This window comes from Hydra vulgaris, chromosome 05 (assembly GCF_038396675.1).
Source record: "Hydra vulgaris chromosome 05, alternate assembly HydraT2T_AEP".
Taxonomy (NCBI): domain Eukaryota; kingdom Metazoa; phylum Cnidaria; class Hydrozoa; order Anthoathecata; family Hydridae; genus Hydra; species Hydra vulgaris.
This window is the reverse complement of record NC_088924.1, coordinates 10,128,143-10,152,059: the sequence shown is the minus strand read 5'-3', so window position 1 is coordinate 10,152,059 and position 23,917 is coordinate 10,128,143. Positions and strand designations below refer to the sequence as shown.

The window sequence follows — 23,917 nt, the reverse complement described above, 5'->3', positions numbered from 1 at the left end:
TTGAAAGTTTCAAGCATAAATTAACGTTTGAATCTTTTATTTTAGTACTTATTTTTTTATACCGTTAAAATCATAAGAAACTGTAGAAAGTAGTTAACTAATAACATTATTTAAATTGCGCTACTTAAAAAGCTGTATTTTGGCCGAATTTTAAGTGTTTCTAAATCACTGTGCATCGGTAAAAACTGTACATGCTTTTTCCTTTCCCGTTTTAATGACAAGTTGGCAACTAGTAATTCCTAAATTCTTTTTTAAGTTTATTTGATAGAAATTTTTCTTGATTGATTGCATCTTAATTGCGTTTATTGCTGACTCAATACCACTTAACTGATTCTCATTCTGCTTAGCACTCATTCATATCTTTTAGAACATTGAATCTTGATTAGATGATGGAATCTTGATTAGATGATTAATCATTTAAAAATGGACCCTATCAGGGATGTTGTGAAGATCAAACTCAATTCCGACCACGTTAATTAAAAAATTATTAAATAATTCAATAAAATTTCTTAATTTTTACAGTTGTATAAACTTGGGTTTTATTACAGAAAATAAAAAAACTATTAATACGTAAAAGCAGAACATATTATTGAAAAATTTACATTATGAAAAAGAACTATCATTGGAATTATAGGCAGAATATTTATTTATTAACGCTAAAAAAGTGAATTCAAATGACTTATTAAATTAAAAAAATTAAGTTTAATTTTACTAGCAATGAGGATCGTTAGCATAACTTTGTGTAAGGGACGAAAATAGGATAAGGGACGAAAAGGATAAATGAACTAAGCATATAAAAACTATATTTAAGCTAGCTTTCCGAGATTCGAGAAAGCATATTATAATTTTAATATACTAAATATTTTAACGAATCATCTGAAAAAAAATGAGATCGAGAAAATATATCTAGTATCCGGACTTTTTGGGAATTAATACTAGAAATAATCCAAAATTTTTGAGAGCACTAATACAAAATCATAAAACCCATGATTTGTTATTAAAACCTGAAACGTTTTACTAGCGAATCGCGTAAGAACTGGTATCGAGTTAAATGGTGATTGTTTTATTTGCAAACTCATCTAACGATTGTAAAAATTGTTAAACCAAAAAACGGAGGAAAAAAACAACACATTCACATTTTTTTCTTACACCATTTCATACTTTCTTTACTAAAAAATAAATATATGAAATGGAAAGTTAAGAACAAAATAGTGTTTTAAAATTACGTTCTAAAATCTTACGATAAACGTATGCTACCAAAAAATATATATCACTAAATAAATACATTACAGTTTAGGTTTCCATTGCAACTTGATAGAAATATCACAAAATATATATATATATATATATATATATATATATATATATATATATATATATATATATATATATATATATATATGATTTACATTTGCAAGAAAATCTTTTTACTCTCAATATAATTATTGCGTGTAGAACTATTACATCATTGCGCATAGCATTGCAATGATGTTTCGGACGTTAGCATTAGCAACAAGTGGTTGTTGACTAAAAATACAAAAACAACTATTGACATAAAATCCGAGAATATAAACATATTATTGCAACATTTGGGTATTAGACCTTTTCTTGAAACAAGTATAAATTATTTGTAGCTGCCAAAGCAATAATGTTATCGTTTGGATGCCAAGCCATATGCAAAATTTTCCGACTAAAGTCTAAACATTCTACGCTAATTTCTTCTTTTTTGCGCTTGCCTGTTGTCGTTATTTTTTTTGCTTTTAGAAGTTGCTTTGGCCTCATATTTTCTCTTGTAGCTTCGAGACAAACACCTGATTTTTGCTCTCGGTTAAAAATTCGAAAGAAGTTATTGTATGAGCCTGTCATGATGGATCTTAAATATAAAAATTACTTTAATCTTCATACAATATCTGTGATAAAATGAACTTTATTAACAGCTTTATATAAATATAGTGCAACAGTTACTCTTTTAAATATTTTTAAACTAATAACTTATTTTCAGAAACATAAAGTAAATTTTTCATGTAAACAATTCCAAACATTAACTAATAAAGATAACCAAAAACTTACGTATCATCTCCGCTCCAACAACATTCATACTTGTCAAAAATACAATCATTTTCGTACAGTGCACACAATTTGCTACGTAGGTACTCATGTACCTGGTAAGTTTCAACTGGTTTTCTTTCCATTTGCAAATCCCATACCTTTACGGTGAGATAATCTCTAGTCAACATATAACGACCGTTGTGACTAAACTTGACATCAGCAATAGAAGAAATGAGTTCAGAAAAAAACGAACGATTGCTTGGATCTTCTGGCTCTTCGAATACTAAACAATCAACATAATTTAAACATTAAAAAAAAAGTAAATTAAACATTAAAAAGGTAGATGTAAATAAATTTAAACGATTAGTTATTTATTCAGTTGTTCAATTGTTAATTAGTTTCACATGAAAGAGTTAATTAATAAAGATGTTACGTTTTGAATATTTATCACATAAAGCACTGTCTCTCATGTCGCACAATCGAGCTGTTCCTTTACTGCTGCTGTATACAAATATATTGCAAGAATCTGGATGAAACTCAGCTGATGTAATTACTTCTGTCAATTCTTCCATGTTTGCTGGTTTTATATCAACAATATCTCAAACAGTCAAGGTCAAATCTGAGAAATAAAACTAAAAGTGTAATTACTTTCCCACGCATACAAATAATTGACAACATATTTATAACTGGGTAGAGGTTGTAATATATTATGTCATGAAATGTGTGTGTGCTTGAAACATAATATTGTTTTTAAAACACCTTCTTAAAGCAAAAATAACTTTTAAAGTATTTTGTAATCTTGTTATTTAATTTGTTGAGACATGTATATGTTGGAGAAAAAAGAAGGATGGGGTAGTTAGGGGGAGAAAAATATTTTTCTCTTCCTAACAACCTAACTATAGGGTAGTTATGAAGAGAAAAACAATTTTCTCTTCCTAACTACTCTATTCTAATTTTAAAACAAAAAAACAAAAAAAAATTAACAACCCATTTTTGGTAGTGTAGTCATTTTGGTAGTGTTGTCATGACTGTAGTCATGACTGTCGTCATTTTTGGCCACAGTAAAATTTTATATACTATACTAACACACGTCAACAAGTTTAATTCGCTTTTAATGAATTGTCTACAGAGAATGAAAAAGGTCTCCCATTACGGGATAGAAAAAAGATACTAAAACCAATGAAAAATTTTCTAGCCTTATTGTCAAAACTTCCTTCTGATTTCTGTAGAAAAACCAGAAGCATTTCCTATAATTAAACTTTAATTTAAAATTCAAGCATAGAAAGCATACAATGAATATACACAAGAGACAAGGAAGAAAGTTTTTAAATAAATATAATAAGTTTAATTGAAACCGAGAACCTAAATCTAATCACCAGAAAAAAAAAGCATAGTACTATAGTCAAAAGAAAACCCTATCAAATAAACCTATTGCATCAAATAACAAGAGTTGGCCATAGATAAAAGTAAGTAGGATAAATAAGATACACAAAAAAAGAAAAAAGAAAAAGGAAAAAAAAAGTTATGTTGTATATGTATAAACAAAATGGCTAATTTAAATGCTTGGTTAACTCACCAGTGTGAAGTATTAGAAGCTCAAACTTTATCTTTATAACTTTTTGGTTTACAAAATAGTTTCAAAAAGAGCAACATACCAATAAGAATAAAAGTATGCAAGAAAAAAAAATCGCTAACTTTGCTAGCTCATTTCCCACTAGGTATCCAATATAGATATAATAAAAAAAGATGAATTTAGTGTAATGATTAGATCAGGGCCATCCTGAACAGGAGGAAACTATAGTTGGCAAATTGCAAATATTGAGGACCTTTTTTTTTTTGGTGTCTCTAGTTGGCTAAAAATACATACACCCCCCCCCCATAGAAGACCTCTTCGGGATGGCCCTGGATTAGACGCACATTTGAGTATATAATAAGAAAAAACCTATTAGAATCTCAGGGGTTTGAAGTTGAAAATGTTTTTGAATTTTTTGATTAAAAAAACTTACTGCAGGAATTGCAGTAAGACAATTGAAAAATGTCAAGGATACAACAAAGCAAATATACGAATAATAATGAGTAATATTTACTTTATTGGTCTGCAACAACAACAAAAAACAACAATCAACAAAATTAAGAGTACGTGTATTGGGCTAGCCATAATTTAAATCATTAAGCCATAATTTAAAACAAAATAACAAAAGAATAAGATAAGTAACAAGTTTGTCTGCAACAACTTTTCCAACCTGTGAAGTTTACTTTGTTTTGAAATAAAAGGACAAAAATCTGTAATAATATGACAGGAATATATACCAACATTTAGAAACCTAAATTGTGTGTTAGCTAATGCACTGCTACATCTTACTGTAAAAAGAAATATCCACATTACACAAAAATATTTTACTAACCAATAGACCTTTAACCAAAACCAGCCACAAATAAAGTGTGACAATGTACCATTTTTGATACTAAATTTAAGCATGCAAAATGTATCTTTTTATTCAAATTGTTACTATAACCAAAGAATCAATTATCTGCAAATCAGCAATACTAGATCACATTTTTTTAAAGAACTTTAACATTAAACATCAAACAATAAAACCTAGTAGAAAACCAGGTGATGCTAAAGTAATAAATATATGATCCAGAAGGTATTATTAAATATAAATCAAACTGCACTGACAATTTTAAAGATTTGCAGTAAAATAGCATGATCTTTTTCTAAATCCTATAATCCCTATTTTTGACTACAGTCAAAAACAGAGATTATGAGTTGCCTAAGAGAAATGCATAATCCTGAGATACAATTATTATTATTACAATCCTTTAATCTAATTATAGGATTGTAAAAATAATCGTATCTCAGGATTATGCATTTACTTAATTGTTTAAGAACCCACAAAAATTTCAAGATTTTAACAGCCATTGTATTTATTATAACAGGTAACCAGTCAAAAAAAAAAAAAAAAAAATCTTTGTATTTTATCAAAACAAAAAAAAAACGTGAAAAGATACTGAAACTTTGGTCTGTACGCTGTAAATTCCATAGATTAATTCTTAAGTCATCTGCAGATAAATAAGTTTCATCATCACTATTTATAGATATAGAATTAACGTGATAAGTATGTGCATTAGAATATATTTTACGAGGACTTGCTTCGACCATTAAAGGAGTAGGTTGAAGTTCTGGTATCCTTAACTTCTGAATTTCTCCAGCAGTAAGTTCTTGAGTTCCATCTAAAGTCTTGGTATTTAAAGGTCCATCAATTCTCATATTTCTCTCAGAAATTTTCCATAACTTAACAGTTTTGTCTATAAAAACAATTAAGAACTTAAAAGTTACATTAAAAACAACAAACCAGAAATCATGAACAAACATCATATTTCTATTATATTTTTTATCATTTTGTTATAAATACTATACTTCTGAGAAAAATTAAATAAAACTTTTTCATATATTAAATTACCATTGGTGGAAAGTAAAAAATGTGCCCGATTTCTTCGTTTTAACCATCTAATTCTATTAATTTTTTCGTCTATGTCTAAACTTTTTAAATAATCAAACTCAGGTTCGTGACTTTGAAATGTGCTATATACATTATATTCGCCATAACGAGGAGAACTTTTAGGCTGTAAGATAAATAAGTAACAATTATAATAAAATTAATTTATCAATTTAATCTGTTTCATATACATTCATACTTACCATAAATTATATTATATTTTATGGTGATATATTGTTGTATATTACCATAAATTATATGATTATATAAATTATGTTTGGCTGCAGGTACTGATTGATTAATGAAATTTTTAATATATAAAATTATGAAAAATAAATAAACAGAAAGTTTTGTTACTATAGTAATACTATTAACTTCTTAATATTTAAAATTCTTGTATTTCTTCTGTTCTTGTATTTAAAATAAAAAGCGTAAAACAACAGCTGCGTACAAACTAAATTTTTCTTCATAGAAAAATTTAGTTAGTATGCAGCTTTTATGCTTTATATTTTGAATATATATATATATATATATATAGATCTATAGTTTGTTAGCTTTGGGAAGAGCGGAAGGAAAAAAGTGATTCTTATGCCAACACATACGTCACTTTTAATTACTTTTGACCAACATTTTCGTGTTGGACGAAAGTCAAAACCATTAATTTAATTACAAATTAAATGTTATATAAAAAAACCACAAAAACGCAAATTTAATTGACCAGAATGTTTTTAACAATATAAACAATGTTTTTATTTTTATTTTTTTTAATAAAATGTTTTTGTTTTTATTATTTTTACTGTAAATCATGCGCGGAGTGCTGCTACATCGACTATCTTATAGCCTGACTCGCAAGGGAGTGCTGCTACATCGACTGACAAATAGCCTGACTCGCAAGGGAGTGCTGCTACATCGACTGACAAATAGCCTGACTCGCAAGGGAGTGCTGCTACATCGACTGACAAATAGCCTGACTCGCAAGGGAGTGCTGCTACATCGACTGACAAATAGCCTGACCCGCAAGGGAGTGCTGCTACATCGACTGAGGGTTTGGTTGGGGCAGGCAGTCTATCATTATTAAAAAAAAAAATTCCGGTCTTGCATTTTAATTTTTACTTTTTGTCAACAAAATATGGAAAAAACTTTCGGACAACATCTAAGGGTTCTATATATATATATATATATATATATATATATATATATATATATATATATATATATATATATATATATATATATATATATATATATAGATCTATAGTTTGTTGTCTTTGGGAAGAGCAGAAGGAAAAAAGTGATTCTTACGCCAACACATACGTCACTTTTAATTCGTCCAACATTTGCGTGTTGGACGAAAGTAAAAACCATTAATTTAATTACAAATAAATCGTTTTTTAAAAAAACCACAAAAACGCAAATTTAATTGACCAGAATGTTTTAAAAACATTCTGAATGTTTCTAACAATATAAACAATGTTTTTTTTATTTTTTATTTTTTTTAATAAAATGTTTTTATTTTTAATTTTTTTTACTGTAAATCATGCGCGGAGCGTTGCTACATCGACTATCTTATAGCCTGACTCGCATGGGAGTGCTGCTACATCGACTGACACATAGCCTGACCCGCAAGGGAGTGCTGCTACATCTACTATCTTTTAGCCTGACCCGCAAGGGAGTGTTGCTACATCGACTGAGGGTTTGGTTGGGGCAGGCAGTCTATCCATTAATAAAAAAAAATAATTCCGGTCTTGCATTTTAATTTTTACTTTTTGTCAACAAAATATGGAAAAAACTTTTGGACAACATCTACGGGTTATATATATATATATATATACATATATATATATATATATACACACACACATATATATATATATATATAAACATATATATATATATACATATATATATATATATATACATATATATATATATATATAGAGATATATATATATATATATATATACATATATATATATATATATACATATATATATATATATATATACATATAATAAATAAAATGTTGAAACCTGAGTTTCGATATCAAATAAACATTTATTTTTTGAATTGCGATAAGGATATAAAAATATTGCAAAAATGCGTGCAAAGATTGAAGAAAAAGACAGATACACGGCTCTTGTATCAAAAGAAGAAGGCTATAGCATCAGACAAATAGCAGAAAAGCTCGGAAGGTCTCACTCTTGCATTATTAACATAATTCAACGATACAAAGAGACCCGGTCAATTAATGATCGTCATAGGACTGGATACAATAAAATTTCAAATAACCGCGATGTTCGCTCGTTAGTGAGATTAATGAAAGAAAACAGACAAGCATCATCTACAGACTTGTCTACGAAATTGACACTGTCAAATGGTCTGAAAGCAAGCCCTAGAACTGTGCGAAGGGTCCTCCACAATTTAAATTATTTATGGCGTGCTTCTGCAAAAAAACCACGCTTAAATAAAAAACAAAAATTTGCCAGGAAAGAGTGGTGCAAACTACATAAAAATTGGTCAACAGATCATTGGAGCCATGTGGTCTTTAGTGATGAAATAAACGTTGAGGTAGACAACAGAAAAAGTCGCGTAATGTTGCGTAGACTTCCAAGCGAACGGTTCGATGAATCATGCATTTTAAAACGAACAAAACAAGGCAGTGGTTCAATAGGCATTTGGGCCTGTATGAGTGCCTGTGGAATTGGCGTTTTTTATTTATTCGATGGTATATCGAATCTTTGAAAAACATCGAAATTTTGGAAAACTCGCTTATTCCTAGCATTGATTTATGGCAGTTGCAAGATGGATTTATTTTCCAGCAAGATAATGCGTCGTGTCATAAAGCGCATGTTGTTAGCGATTGGTTCAATTTTTAATAAAATTCAAGTGCTTCCATGGCCTGCCAATAGTCCAGAATGGAATCCAATAGAGAATTTATGGTCGTGGCTTGATCACAAGCTTGGTAAAGAACAACTTTACAATTTGGAAGATTTGAAATCATTTTATCTCTCATCATTTGAAAAATGTGCCTGATGAAGTAATCAAAACTTTAATGAATTCAATGCCGGAACGAGTACAAGAGTGCTTGAAAACAAATGGAGGAACAACTTGTTTCTAAATTATTTTTTTATTGCTTTTTGAAATATTTTTGAAACTGGTCTTAAAATTTTGTCCAATTATTTTTCCCATTTATATTTTCTACTATTCAGTTTTTTAATTTTTTAACATTATTTTGTACAAAAATTATAAATTCTTTTATAATAAATATAAAATACAATAAAAATTCTTTCTAAAAATGTTTTTCTTTTTTTGATACCTTTTTCCAAAATAAAACTATACTCAGGTTAAAAATAAATTTTGAAAAAAAAAAAGAGTGGTCTTTAATTTTTGGCCACGGCTGTATATATCACATTGAAACTTTTTATTAATAATCCTGTATCTTTTGTTGAGAAAATATTTTTTAAAATACTTTTGTGATTTTTTTATTTTCAAAATTAGATAGAAATAAAAAACCTAACGAGAGTATGATATGCCTAAACTTATCTAGTAAAATAGTTCAGTAGATTCCAACCAAGAATACATTTGTTACAAAAATATGCTATATATATATATATATATATATATATCTGTGTTTTTTTTTTTATGTTTGCTATTCAGCCTAATAATTGTAACCGAGGTTTGGTGTCAGCCTAATAATTGTAACCGAGGTTTGGTGTCAAGTGTGACACTATTTTATTATTACTATTTTATAAATTTTTAAATGATTTTGATTCAGTTTTTTAAATAAATTTATTAAAATACTTAAATAACTTGTACAACTAAAACAATTAGATGATAAAAACTAAAAAATAAGAGTTTCAAAGTTAAATTAAAATGCAAATATGTTTTCAAAAATAATTTACGCATAAATGCAACATCAGTAAACTTATTTCCATTATTTATTTACTAAAAGATTTGCTGCCTGAAATGAATAGTTACACAATTTTTTTTTTGTATAAATCAATACAGTTAAATATTAGTTAAATTGAAGTAATCACAGAGTTGGATAATTAAAGACATTTTAATACTTATCAAGATTATCGTAACTATATTAATTACACAGTACATTAGTTAGTTAATTTCAAATTCTTTTTATATATGAAAAATATACCCCAAAACTCGACACAACTGAGAACCCTCAGTCAAAGCATGTGTGTACTACGAGTATCTTATTGCCAGACAGTTTATACTTTTTTTGTTTTATTAAAGTTGTTATGGAGACATAAAAATCAAAAAAAAAAAAAAATTTCTTCTGCAATAACCTTTAGTCAATGTATATATTGAAACCATACAGGTTTGCTACTATAATTTTGAAAGTTTTTCCCTGAGTAAAGAATATTTTTCCCTGAGTTGAACTTTTTGAGTTCCCTGAGTTTTCCCTGACTTTTCTATATTCTTTCCGGTTCATCAACAAGATTATTATTTTCTTTTTTTAAACACAATCTTTATATTTGACAATTTAAAACTTTGACAACAACACTCACATTTTGTAAACTTATTATTATATATTAGCAAAAAAAAAAAAAAAAATTTTTTTGTACAAAATTTCAAAAAAATAATTATTTTCCCTGAGTTTTCCAGGTTTTCCCTGGGATTCATGCTATTTCCAGGTATTCCAGGTTAAGTGGCAACCAGGCCTTATTGGGGGTTTCTGTATGCATGAAATTTATTTGGTGGCAAAAAAATATTTTTATGTTTAAAATGTTTTAAAAACCAATTCTATCCTACCCCTACGAGGAATTCTGGGGATCTGGGTGTTTTATTTTAACTTTGGTGTAGGCGTAGCTTGTTCAATGTAACACAAATCAATTTAATTAGTTAAAGTTATATAAGTAATTTTTTTTGGTAATAAAACCAATGCTTTAAAAATGAATAGTTCGATTAAAAATTGTGGATTTAATTTTCTTGTAAAAGTTTCCATTTGCACTTCTTAAAAAACTTTTTTTAATTTAGTTTAAAATCTTTAAAATATTTTCGCTGTGAAACCTTTAGATAAGTTCAATAAAACTAGTAAAAACACATAAAAATTGTATTAAATAGTATATTTACAGCATTATCTTTTTGAAATATGACAATTCTTCCCCCTTTATCTCCAGTTGCCAAAAGTTCACCATCATGGTTAAATTCTACTGTTGATATGATATCAGCTAAACAAACAATTATATTTAAACTAAAAGAAATTTAAAAATTACTTAAAACATATTTTTTATTATCTAGAGACAAATGATTTTACATATTTTGTTTGTTTTATTTCATGTAAACTTAATGATCATTTATGATCACAAATATTAAAATAGTTTCCTCTGATAAGAAAATTATTCTATTATATACAAAATATTTTTTTAAACAAGTCAATAATCTAATGGCTGAAAGTAAAATAAATCAAATGGATCAAGTCCCCATTACTAGCTGCTGGAATTGCACAACTTAGACTAGCTAGTAGACTTGAAAACTTTGCTAATTGTATTAGTTCACCAAAAATTTCTAGCTTGCAGAAATAGTTAATGCGTAGCAGGTGATCAGAGCGCATCTCCTCATTTCATCAGTATTAATAAAAATAGAATAACCCGTGTTAATATGAAAGACCTTAAAAACAAGCTATTGAAAACATTTTCTGTTTTTGCTTTGTTATTAAATGTTTAGACATGTTATTGCATTTTGTTTCTTTAATTATTTTTTGTTTATAAATTTTGTTTATTTTAGATCTACAATAACATGGATTATAATAGTAAAAGATTATAATAAGAATATTAAAAAAAATATTAAGAAATTTTTATAACACATAGACGTTACATAGTATAACAGGCCTCGGTGGGAAGCAAGAGCTTTAGCCCTCGCTCTCGCCCACACATCCCTAAAGTGGTTTAGAGGAGCAATTTACAACTCTCTAAATGTATATTTTTTTCATATATTTATTCCTTTTTTTTTCTATTAATAAAACTTATAACTCATGTGCAAACTACACTGTAAATTGATTTTTTTAAATTCTGCTTAAACTCATATATATATATATATATATATATATATATATATATATATATATATATATATATATATATATATATATATATATATATATATATATATATATATATATATATATATATATATATATATATATAAATTCACAATTAAATGCTAAAAAAATTGTAACTATATAAACTCTTTTATTGTGGAATTTTTAATTGTTGCATTCTTTGTTTTGTTGTCTTTAATTGTTGTAATTCTTTAATTTTCTGCATTTTATTACAGTATGAAAATATAAAATATATTTTATAAACAGTAAAAACTTATTTAGCTTTTTTGTTTATTAAATTTTCTATTAAACAAATAAATGGATAGCTAGAGAAAAAAAATGCTTGTCTAAAAAATTTTCATGGCGCAACAAACAAAACTTGTTATGTATATAGTCTTGTAATATCAACATTACAACAACAACTTTTTTTGCTTGTAACAAATAAAAAAAGCAATTTAAAAAAAGAATAGCTCACGCAAGCAGATAGCTCACACAACAACTAAAAGCTGTTTAGAGAAGCAGCTTGCATGGCTCTCCATGTTCATTTTAGAAGAGCTTTTCTCCACTCTTGCACTCATTTACTCCAGTTGAGGCCTGTATATATATAATTATATAGTGTTGTATAGGTGTGAAAAGTACTTTTTATCAGCAGTATAAAAAAAATCAAGTTATATAGATAAAATCAAAAAAAGTTTTTAATTTTTATAAAACTAATTTTTTAATCAAAATATTGAAACAATCAAAATATCAAGCTACAGAAGAAAAACTTGCCTATTGTTTTAATACAATGTAAATAAACAAAATGTAAAAAAATAAAATGTAATCTAAGCAAAATAATCTGGCAAGCATGTGAATATTTATTTAGACAATGTTAGTTTTATAAATTACATTAGTTCATGTATCGGAAATATAGCAATGTTACATTAAAAAAAACTTAGCTTGACAATTAAAAGTTTAGTTGTTAGATTTCTAAATTTTGATTCTGTTACTTCACAGATGCAGACGTTCATTAAAGCATGTATATAAAAAAATTTACTATCATTTACTAATAAATTTGCTCTTTTTTTTCTTAAGATGTTTTAAGTTTTTAGTTTATTACTTGCTGACTTTTTAAAAATAAAAAATTATTATTATTTGCAAAAATGTTTGCTGATTTTTACACCACTCAAAGATTTTAATAAATTATGAATATTCCTAAAACTTTATCATCTAATTTCAAATGGTTTCAAAAATATAACTATTCAAACTTTACCTTGAACCAGCAAAAATCTGCCTATCTAAAAAATGGTTTTGGTCATTTTTTCTGTTCTGTGTGCAATGGAAAGCTGAAAATCTGTACACTTAGATACTTTGAGGCAAGGAATCCAATAAGACAACTTAAAACATATAAAAATAAACTTAACACCCGTAATTTTGATCTTTGTCACAATTTTATGGGAGCGAGTTAAATTACAAAAATGCTGATGTAGCTTGATTTTTTTATTTTTTTTAGAGTTCATCCTGCATAGTTTAGTTAGAGTTATTACAAAGAATTGGAAGGTGGTCTTTTCTTAAACAGAAAAAGAAAAAAATTATGGTCAAATTGACTTAAATTTTTTACTAAAAAAACAGGAATAATGAAAAATCAAAGTAAAAAAAAGGTGGTACTTTTAAGTGCTTTAATAATTTTTTTAGATTTAAGAAATAATCTTTTTTATTCATAAAGCTATAGACAAAACATGATTGTATCAAATGACGAGAAAATAAACAAATATTTTTATATTTTAAAAAACAGGAATCTAAGAATATAAAAAACATTTGATAACATTACATAATAACATTTCTAAATTTTTCTAAACTTAATTATTCAAGTAGTTTTGTGGTAACTTAACTAGTGATGTGGTAATTTAAAAAACTGCAGTCAAAAAAGTTAATGTTGATAAATATGAAAATAAAAAGAAATTTTTGCAAATAAAAAGAAATTTTTGACGTCAAAAACTCCTTTAAGTGAATACATTAATCAATTTTTCTTTGCCACTAGACCTGCTACTGGTTAGTATAATAACTAGGGATTGCAATCCTGCAATCTCTAGTTATAATACTTCTCTGATATTTAAAACTTATTGTTTTGAATATCAATTCTCTCACATTTGATATTTAAAACAATTAGTTTCGTTTATGTTTTTGATTTTATATTTTGTTTATTAAAAGTTTCCAATTATATTCATTTACAAATGTATATAAATAAAATGTAGAAAAAAACACTGATTATTGTAATTGTAAACAAAAAATAAATAAATAAAACTTTTTAAAAATAGCTTTCTATTCAATCGACTAAAAAGTAGAAAATAACTTTTTTCTGTTTCTGGTACTCGTGGAAATCATGTACTTAGTAATAATCACTTTTGTAAAGCCAATACCGGAAGACATTGAAGGCAATTCATGTACGTATGTAAACAAACAAACTCATCGAAGTAAAGGAATAGAAAGTTTGGCGCCTTTAGCTTTATGTACATTTAAAACGAATTTGATTTTGAAAGCATCTGACTTAAAAGGCGCCAAACTTTCTATTCCTTTACTTCGATGAGTTTGTTTGTTTACATATGTACATGAATTGCCTTCAATGTCTTCCAGTATTGGCTTTACAAAAGTGATTATTACTAAGTACATGATTTCCACAAGTACCAGAAACAGAAAAAAGTTATTTTCTACTTTTTAGTCGATTGAATAGAAAGCTATTTTTAAAAAGTTTTTTTAATTTTATTTTCTACTTTTTAGTCTTGATAAAATTGAATTATTACACTTATTGATTATGATTAATATTCAATAAAAATTTATTTTGAATTCTGTATATAAAAATTAACAAAAAATTTGGAGCATATTTTTTTAAATTAATTTAAATGTTGGTTGGGTCTTCTTCTCGGTTGATGCATTTGTTCTTTTTTGGACGCATTTTTATTTGTCTGAAATTAACAAGTGGAATATTTGTAAAATTTTTAATTAAATTTATATTGATACTTTTTGATGCCCTCTCGGTTTCCGATATTTTTTTCGGAGTTCTAGATCTAACCAACGGGGAGGTGGGGCATCCTAAATCTAAAATACTTATTGAATCAAATGTAACAAATATAGCTATTGTTAGTCGGCAAAAGATTATTTGTAAAATTTCAGGGATGTACGATCAAAAGAATTGCTTTAAAAAGCGCTGTAAAGTTTTGGCCTCCACAAAAAAAAAATCAAAAAATCAAAAAATTCGGACTCGTCAGTGAGTGAATAGAAAGCTATAAAAAATTATTAATAGTGCGATAAAATTCTTCTGCACTTGCAGCTCATTGAGCATTTGAAACTTGCAATCGAGCTAAGCGTTCCAGACGTTCTTGCTCAGTTTAATTGCGTTTGGCAAGAGCGCGTCTTTGTGCACCTTGTTCTCAGCGGCAAATCTGTTTATTTTTGGTTTCAGCCGCACGACGTTTTTTATTTCGAATATTTTGTTTTGCGAGGCGACGAATCCACTGTTCTTTGGTTTCAGCCGCACAAGTTTTTTTTGTTCGAACATTTTGCTCTGCGAGGCGACGAATCCTTTGAGCATTGGTTTCAGCCACATGAGTCTTTTTTGTTCGAATATTTTGCTCTTTAAGGTGACGAATCCTTTGAGCTTTGGTTTCAGCCTCACGAGAATCACGCTGCGACTTGGCTTTTCGACTAAGTCGAGAAGATCGAGCTTCTTCGCCCTCATTTTTGTTTAAAACTCTTTGCTTTGCACGCCTCGCTTCTTTATCTCCCTCAGTTTCATTTTTGCGCTTCAAATGATATTTTTGACTAGCCTTTACAAGACGTCGTTCTCAATGAAGCGCCGTTTCTTTCATTTTAATAAAAATTTAATTAAATCAAAATTAAACTCACCAAATCGTTGATGTCTGTTCTTACGTTTTTCTGTTTAATTCAACTTCTTCTGTTCCTACCTTTTATTCACTATTTATCACTATTTATTCACTGTTTTCTAATTTATATTTTTTCTTTCTTTGATTTCTTCCTTAATATTCCACTTAATTCACTTAATTCCACTTCATTCACACTTTTTAAACACCTCCTTTAAATGTATGACTTTATTTTCTTCTTTTCTTTCAATACTTAATGTTTATTGCACTAATCCTTTGTTAACTAACTTTAAATCACTAAATTTTCATGATTTTCATTTCTTTCAATGTATATAACCAAATGTAAACATAAAGGAGCATTTACATTTATTTTCAAAATGTAAACACACCTGGACTTTTATTTGTTTGAATTTCTGAAGACCGTTACGCTAACTTGCCATTACAAATTTATCGCTCTCTTAAAAAACAAATTAATTCATTTTACTAAATCTAAAAGACTTATTGAATCAAATGTAACAAATATAGCTATTGTTAGTCGGCTGATTACAGCCCTGAAATTTTACAAAGATTATTTGTAAAATTTCAGGGCTGTACGATCAAAAGAATTGCTTCAAAAAGCGCTGTGAAGTTTTGGCCTCCACAAAAAAAAATGTGGACTCGTCAGTGAGTGAATAGAAAGCTATAAAAAATAGATTGCCCTCTAAATGGAAAATGCCTTTGGAAAAATGTAATTTACAAGTGAAATAATTTTGAAATAATTTCTCATTTAAATCAGAAAAATTTATTAAATAAAAAATCTGAATTAATTTCTAAATGTAGGCATGAAAATAAATACCTCTTAAAAAATTTTAAAAACAAATGACCAAATTAAATTATCCCCATTCCAAAGAAATTTATTCAATAATTACTTTCTGTAACTTCCCATTAACCAAAAAAATAGTAGTTAAAAAAATTTTTTATTTTTATTTTTAGTTATAATAATTTATAACTTCCTGTAAAATATTTTTTTTTAGATTTAGTAACTCTTCCTGATGATCCAGCAATGGTGAAACTTAAAGTTGAAGAAAAAAGTTAGATAAGTGTTTTTTACTAATTTATATATATATATATATATATATATATATATATATATATATATATATATATATATATATATATATATATATATATATATATATATATATATATATATATATATATATATATGTGTGTGTGTGTGTATACACACATATATTAGGGTGGTTCTAAAAACAACATTTTTTGAAAATGTCAGATTGCACCCCCTAAATGTGTTCTATGTAATAAATTAATACTACATTTAAAAAATTTAAATAAAAAAAAATTTTTAGGGGCCATTCAAGACCCTTAAACATCAGACAGGTCCTTAATATTTTGAAAAAAAAAGTTCTTTAAAAACATATTATGTTGGGTCTCAAAAGAAGTGAAATTTTATACAACATCCAAAAACAATAATCATTTTATATAATAATTACTAGTTTAAATTTTGTGGCTTAAAAACAATCACTTTTTAACAAAAAATAAAAAAGTACATATTTTCATGGTTTTTTTAAATAAACTTTTTTAATTTGTGTTTTCATAAATTTTTTTAAACATATTTGAAATTTTTATAAAATTTCAAACCTTCTTTTTTTTAATTCTGGCCTGAAATAATATTCTGAACCGGAATGATCTGAAAGTTGCAAATTCCGTTCAGAATTCCAGTAAATCCCTTATATATACAAGGCTCGAATTAAGTATATTGCAATTCCATTTGCCATACTTATTGTTGTTATTTTATTTAGATTTTAAATAATTTTTTTTTGTTGCTGTTTTTTTTAAATTACTTTAATCTAGAACTTAAACAAAACATTTATTTTTCCTGGTTTTTTAAAAATATTTAAAATTTAAATAAAACATTTGTCTTTTTTGTTTTTATTTTGATTATCTTGTTTAATATTTTGTTTTATATTTAATGTTTTTATTATTATTTATTTTTTTTGCAGTTTTTTTTAAAATTATTTAAATAAAACCATCGTATTGCCAGAATTTTTTTAATAATTTTATCTGGTATTTATTTAAAGCATTCATTTCGCTATTTTTATTTTAATTTAAATAGACAAAAAATATGAACTTTCAAAACACGCTCACTAATTAAAAAATGACCATTCCCCCAGCGCTTTTTCATGGCATTTAATTTTAAACAGAGATATATACATATGCTCTTTTGCTACAATGTTGAAGTTGACTTTTTGCCATGCACTCCAGTCATGGATAGGAAAGGCGTGTGATCGCACTTTAGGCAATGCATTTATTATTTTTTTGCAACAACTTGACCACAACTTTTAAGATTTTTGAAAACATTTCAAAAACGCGTTAAATAAAGTATAAGGTATTAAAGCGAGAAATTCCTTTTAAAGATTGTACGTAATTAAAGATTGTATGTATGTAGAAATTCCTTTTAAAGATTGTATGTATGTAAAGATTGTATTGTATAATAAAAGACATTTTATTGAAACTATTGAAAGATATTATATTGTATTTTTTACGATGAATGTAAATGTTAAAACAATTTGTACAATTAATTTTATAAACACCAACAAAAATAATAGTTTTATTAAACTTTTTGATGAATCATAAATTTAATATTCGAAAACACAACAAAGTTATCTTTTTTTGTTATTCTATGTAAACTTTCTAATAAAATTTGTTTACGTTAAGCTAAACGCTTTTAAATAAATCATCATAGAATATCAAATGAAACTTTTATTTATTTCAAAAGTATTTTTTTTTAATGATAAATGTAACTTTTTTAAAAAAAATTGTATTTTTAATTTCATAAAAAAGAACGAAAATGAATGTGTTCAAAAACTTTTTTTAGAATACTTTTTGATAATTTAAATAGTTTTTTATTAAATGTTAATTAGATGTAATTTTTTTATTATTATTTAAAAGAGTTTGCCTAATATTAAAAAACATTAGAAAAGATAAAAGTTTTATAGTTCGTCGCATTATTTGAAAAGGTTATAAACTGAAATTTTTGATATTAGGGGAATTTCAAAAAAATCTTTTAATTTTTTTTTTATAAAAATTATTTATTCTTTTATTTGCTTATTGTTTTCTTTATTTGTTTATTATTTTCTTTTTATTATTGATATATAGAATTATATAAATAAATAAAAAATAATCATGTAAATATTTTTATTTAGACATTAATAATAAAAATAAAAAAGATTTATTTGCTATTCTCCTAATATAAAAAAAAATCAGTTAGAACCTCATCAAACCAATGCAACCAATTATTAAACCTTAACGTAATTAAAAAACATAATTAAAGATACTTTTCAATTAGAGTATTAGTTTTTCAGATTTATAATAGTTGTTTTTTTTTTAGAGCTGTAGGTTTTTAATTTTTTTAAATTACTATTTCTTTAAGATTTCTTAATTTTTTTTTATAGTTTAGCCCTTTTTGAACTTTTTTTTGGTCAAGATTGGAGTGCAATCGCATGCCTTTCTTGTCCATGATAGCATGCACTCCAAAATCCAAATTGACTAAATTGGCTATAACTTCTGAACTGTTTATAGATATAGAATTATAACCTCATTTTTTGAAGTTTGTTATAATAATTCGCTCTTAGCATGATTGCATCACTGCTAACTTACATTTTGAGGAACACTTCATATATACCACTAAAACCACATCATATGCACCCCAAAAGATTTTAAATAGCTGAATAAAATATTTATATATTAAGATTTTTATTTGTTATCTAAAAAAATGTTTAATTTTGTATGTTAATTTATTGCAGAAATGTTGCTATTTATTCAATAAATTATTATTTAACTAGTATTTATTTTGTTGGGAAAAAATATATAATTACATAAATAAATAAAATTTTATAAAACACTCTTTGATAATTAAAATGTGTTTATTATAAAACAATTATTTGAAGAAATTTGTTATAAAAAGCATTTTGCATAATATTTAAAAACATTAAAATAAAAGTCATTTTAAAATAGCAAAGATATTTATTATTAATATCGTATATATAATATTCTCTGATAATTTAAATAAACATTTTGATAAAAAATAAACTTTTAAAAGTAATTCGTTAATTTATTTAAAAGAGTTTAGCGTAATATAAAAATGTTAAAAAAATCAAAGTTTCAAAGTTATTTATTCCAACTTAAACTTTGTTTAAAATAATTTCCTAAGTTTTATCATAAGTTTTATTTCTATTGTCTATAGAAATTCTATAGAATTCTTTTTATTTTTTCTTTAATTAATTGTTCTGCTTTTTATTTAATGTTTAGTTTGGCTTAATTTTGTTCTGCAAATTTTAGAAATGCCTAATATTTCGAAATATGAAAAAGCCATGGTCAAATTATCTTTAGAAAAGTTTTTCATGCGTGGGTAAACAAGGCATTCAACCATATGCAATTCCTATAACAGCCTGATATATATGTTGCATCAAATTCACGTAATTGCTGAATTCGCATAATCTGCAGCTTTTTTGTTTTGATGTACATACTTTGACTGACCATCAGGGAGAACAACAGCGGATTGTACATTTATTGACTGACTGCAAAGAAGAACCAGCAAAAAAGCTACAGATTTTACAAATTTGGCAATTACGCAAATTTGGCAATTACGCAAATTTGGCAAACACACATATATTTTTGTTGCTCTTAAAAATTTACCTTAGTTTGAAAGTTAAAATGTCAAGGTTAACAGGAAATATTAATAGTTTTAAATACTCTTGCAGTTTACATGCAAACATTTTAACGTATACAAATATTTATAAAAACATACACAAAAAATTTGCTTATAAACAAACCTTCTGTTATTTCTTCCTCACTTGTTCCCTTGACTTGAGAGAAAGACCATTTTACAGGACCATCATCTGATCCTAAATAATTGTTAAGAATCACAAATAAGTTGCTAATAAGAATAAGAAAAATAAAGTTAAGTAAATTATTAACTTAATTTGAAGCATTGAGAATTCAGAGGGTATGAAAAGCTTTAAAAAAGTATTTATTAATATACTCGAGACTTATTATTAAAAAAAAAAGTAAGAAAAATATATAAAGAAAATTCTGACTTTCATTTGAAAGTCAGAATTTTCTTACAAGGAATATTTAACATTTAAATTCTTATAAGGAATATTTAACATTTAAATATTCCTTTTAAGATCTATATTTTAAAATGCTAAAATTAACAAAAAGTAAACCAAGTCAAAGTAGCAAACATACTTAGGCTAGCATTACAACTATTAGAAATATTCATATTTATTCACATATATTTCACACATACACCCGCATGATTTTCAAACATTTTGCATGTTATCTTCAAGAAATTAGTTATGTTAATTGCATTTGTGCATGTTATAGCATGTTACAAAGAAATGAATAAGCATAACTACAATGATATATGACAATCAATCATAACCAACCCAAAATAAATCTGTTATAGAAAAGTATTATTTAAAGCAAGATTTAGTTTAAGTCACAGTAATTAGTTTTTTGTACTTGTAGTCTAGAAGTACTGCATAAGTCGTTTTTAATCCATTTGCTTGAGGTAACTCATTATCATTTTCAAGCTTTCTTGAACTAAAGTTTCATAAAACTTTGATAAAGATTTTGTCTCTTTGTAAACTAAGTAAGATTGGTTGAAAAAATAACTGATTTTCATTCAACTGATGATTTGTTTATCAATCTTAAAAAAAACTTTATATAGTGCGCGCAAAATTAATAATAGACTTTAGTTTCATGAACAATTTAGGAGTACTTTAAGTAACTTAAAACCCTAATCAATTAAGTTCTTTTATTGCTGTTTTTACAGCCTGTATTCTGGAGCTGTACTGTTTGATTTCAGATAAAATTCAAATCGGGTTCTTTACATTTGTATGCTTATTATTTTTGATTTTAATGGTTTTAATAACATTATTTTTAATGGATACTAAACACTACACTAGAAAGTCCTCAATCTTATTATACCAACTTATACTTACCTAATGTACTTACTACTTTTTTATATTGTTAAGTAATTTTGTTTACATATATTTGTGCAATCTATATATGCATTCCAATTGATATATGCAAATCACTAAAAATTGTGCAAACTATCTATTACTAATAAAAACCAGCAGTATTAATATTTTTCTACCAATAATAGCTATACTGGGATAATACACAAATATTAGTCTAGATTCTGTATGCAAAATATAACATTAGCAATTGATGCAATTTACTTCAGCACAAGAAAACTATTTTCACGACATTTGGAAAAAAAAATCACTCCAGGTTAAAGTCTTTTAAAAGTTGTTGTATTGTAAACAGTTAAAACTGTTTAGTTTAACATGTTCGTTGAACAAATTAATCATACTAAGGATTCCCTTCTTAATTTCAAATGATTGAAAACATTCTAACCTTTCTTACAAACATCCCTTTTAGATAGATTTACATCTCAAAGATATCGTTGGCCAAAGAATCTTAGAAATCAAAGAGTAAAAATTAGAACTAGTATTTCAACATATACCGGTAGTCCGTACTCTGAAAGGTTTTCCTTTGATTAATGAGAAGCTCTTACCCGAAGACATATTAACAAAGACCACCATAGACAGCTATAAAACTTTTTATTTTCACCATAAACATAAATTTAATCTGGGAAAGATATTTGATTATAGAAATATTATTGGATTTAGATCCGCAATTTTTCGTGGATCTAGCTACGCCATATTGAATTATAACTTTTGGGAGTAATAGGAGTAGAGGCCGCTGACCCGCGTAATATCAGAAAATTTTTAATCTTTTTAGTTACCAAACTTCACTTTTATTAAAATAAAAAAATATAATGCAATAATTAGTAATATAAATATATGAAAATAAATATTATATAATATATGGTAAGCTAAAAGCATAAATAAAGTCAAAATTTGCATATCAAAAATTTTTTGTTTTTGCATTTAAAGTACTCAAAGGACAAGTCTTTCAGATCCAATACATATGAAAAGCGATTTAATGACCAATCCAAGCGCAAAAATTAGGATTTTTAATTGAACTAAACCATCATTAACCAGAACATCTGAAAAATTGATTTCTATATTAGGACAGTTATTGACCTTGAAAACTTTGTTTTATAATTATACACAAACTGACTTTAGTATACGTATAAAAAAGAAGCACAATTAATAAACACTTGAATAATGGGATTAATTGAAGTTTATAACGCAGTAACTATTAAACAACTTGCTTTACTTATAGCAAAATTTGTAATGACTTTTTTGTAACAGAGTTTTTGGGAGATCATAGTCAATAAAAGTAGCTTGAGGATTGGTGAGTCGATCGAGATTTGTCGTAGATCTAAGCGCTTTCTTGATTAGACCACTCATCTTTAGCAATCGAATCAGGAATTGCGTTAAAAATGCGTAGCAAAAACCATACTGATTCTAAGAAAGACTGTCTTATAAATTCCATTCAATAGCTTTATGAGAGATTCTTTTTGAACACAAAAATTAGCGCGCTTCAGAGTACCTCTACGGTAGCGCTAAAATCTACGAAGTATTTCTCCGCTAGGGAGAAATGTGTTGTAGATTTGTAAAATGAAGACGTATAATGAAGAAATAATTAAATCTATTTTAGATCTAATTTTTCCTTCATTCGGTTTACTATAAGATTCTGAGAATTATAAAAATAAGAAAATATTTCTCGACTTTTCTTCAGCTTGAAATGTTTCTCTTAACTATTAAATATTATCAAAAGTGGTGTTGAACAACTTAACTACTTTACAGCTTCAAACTCGCCTTAATTGGAGCCGAACCAAACAGTGTTTTAGTAAACCAGTTTCCAGTAAACGTGTGATTATTTTATAGTTGTGTCTGGCAGATTTGACCTAGCGTTTTTGCGTGCAGTGCTCTTCGTATACAAAGAGCAACTCGGTATATATTCTAAACATCTAAATTCGCATATGCGAAGCAAACAGAGCGTCAACAACACCATTACATTGCTAGAAACATTCAATAGCAATGTTGTTAGTTAATCAACTGTGCGTTGCTAAGGGCCTAATCATTCAAAAATAGTATTGTTTTGTTCATTACAAAAGCTGCGTATAAACCTGCTAGAAGCTCGGGACATCCTGACAGAACCAATATAGATTGTCAAGTTTCTTTTCTATAGTTAATGAACTTAAAAATGATAAATCATTTTTATTGTAGTGTCTGACGTGAAAGTGGGTGTTTTTTATCATTCATTTCAATGAAAGGTCATCGGGCAGCAAACATGCTTTATCTTGTCAAAAAGACGAGATAAAGCATATTTACTGCCCGATGACCTCTTAGAGATGCACGACATTAACATCACTGGTTGCCGTGGGCAGTTGATAATGCCTCCAATATGTCTTAGGTCTACACTGGTTTGCAAACCCGTATCAAGGAGTTAAATCCACTAGCTGAATATGTTTC

General features: G+C 26.6%; 1 protein-coding gene across 2 annotated transcripts; it reads right to left on the bottom strand.

The window, feature by feature from the left end:
• Positions 1-1,554: 1,554 nt before the first annotated feature.
• On the bottom strand, positions 1,555-22,223 carry LOC136071847 (serine/threonine-protein phosphatase 2A 55 kDa regulatory subunit B alpha isoform-like). Of its 2 annotated transcripts, none has more exons than XM_065797329.1 (8): positions 21,997-22,223; positions 20,297-20,368; positions 10,638-10,735; positions 5,514-5,676; positions 5,062-5,358; positions 2,483-2,647; positions 2,071-2,332; positions 1,555-1,873 (listed from the first exon to the last, which is right to left on the bottom strand). In XM_065797329.1, the coding sequence occupies exons 1-8, from the start codon at positions 22,073-22,075 to the stop codon at positions 1,597-1,599; spliced, it is 1,413 nt and encodes a 470-aa protein (XP_065653401.1). In that variant the 5' UTR covers positions 22,076-22,223; the 3' UTR covers positions 1,555-1,596. The 2 variants fall into 2 exon arrangements, with proteins under 2 accessions (XP_065653401.1, XP_065653402.1); XM_065797330.1 differs by having other exon boundaries at positions 22,048-22,223.
• Positions 22,224-23,917: the final 1,694 nt, after the last annotated feature.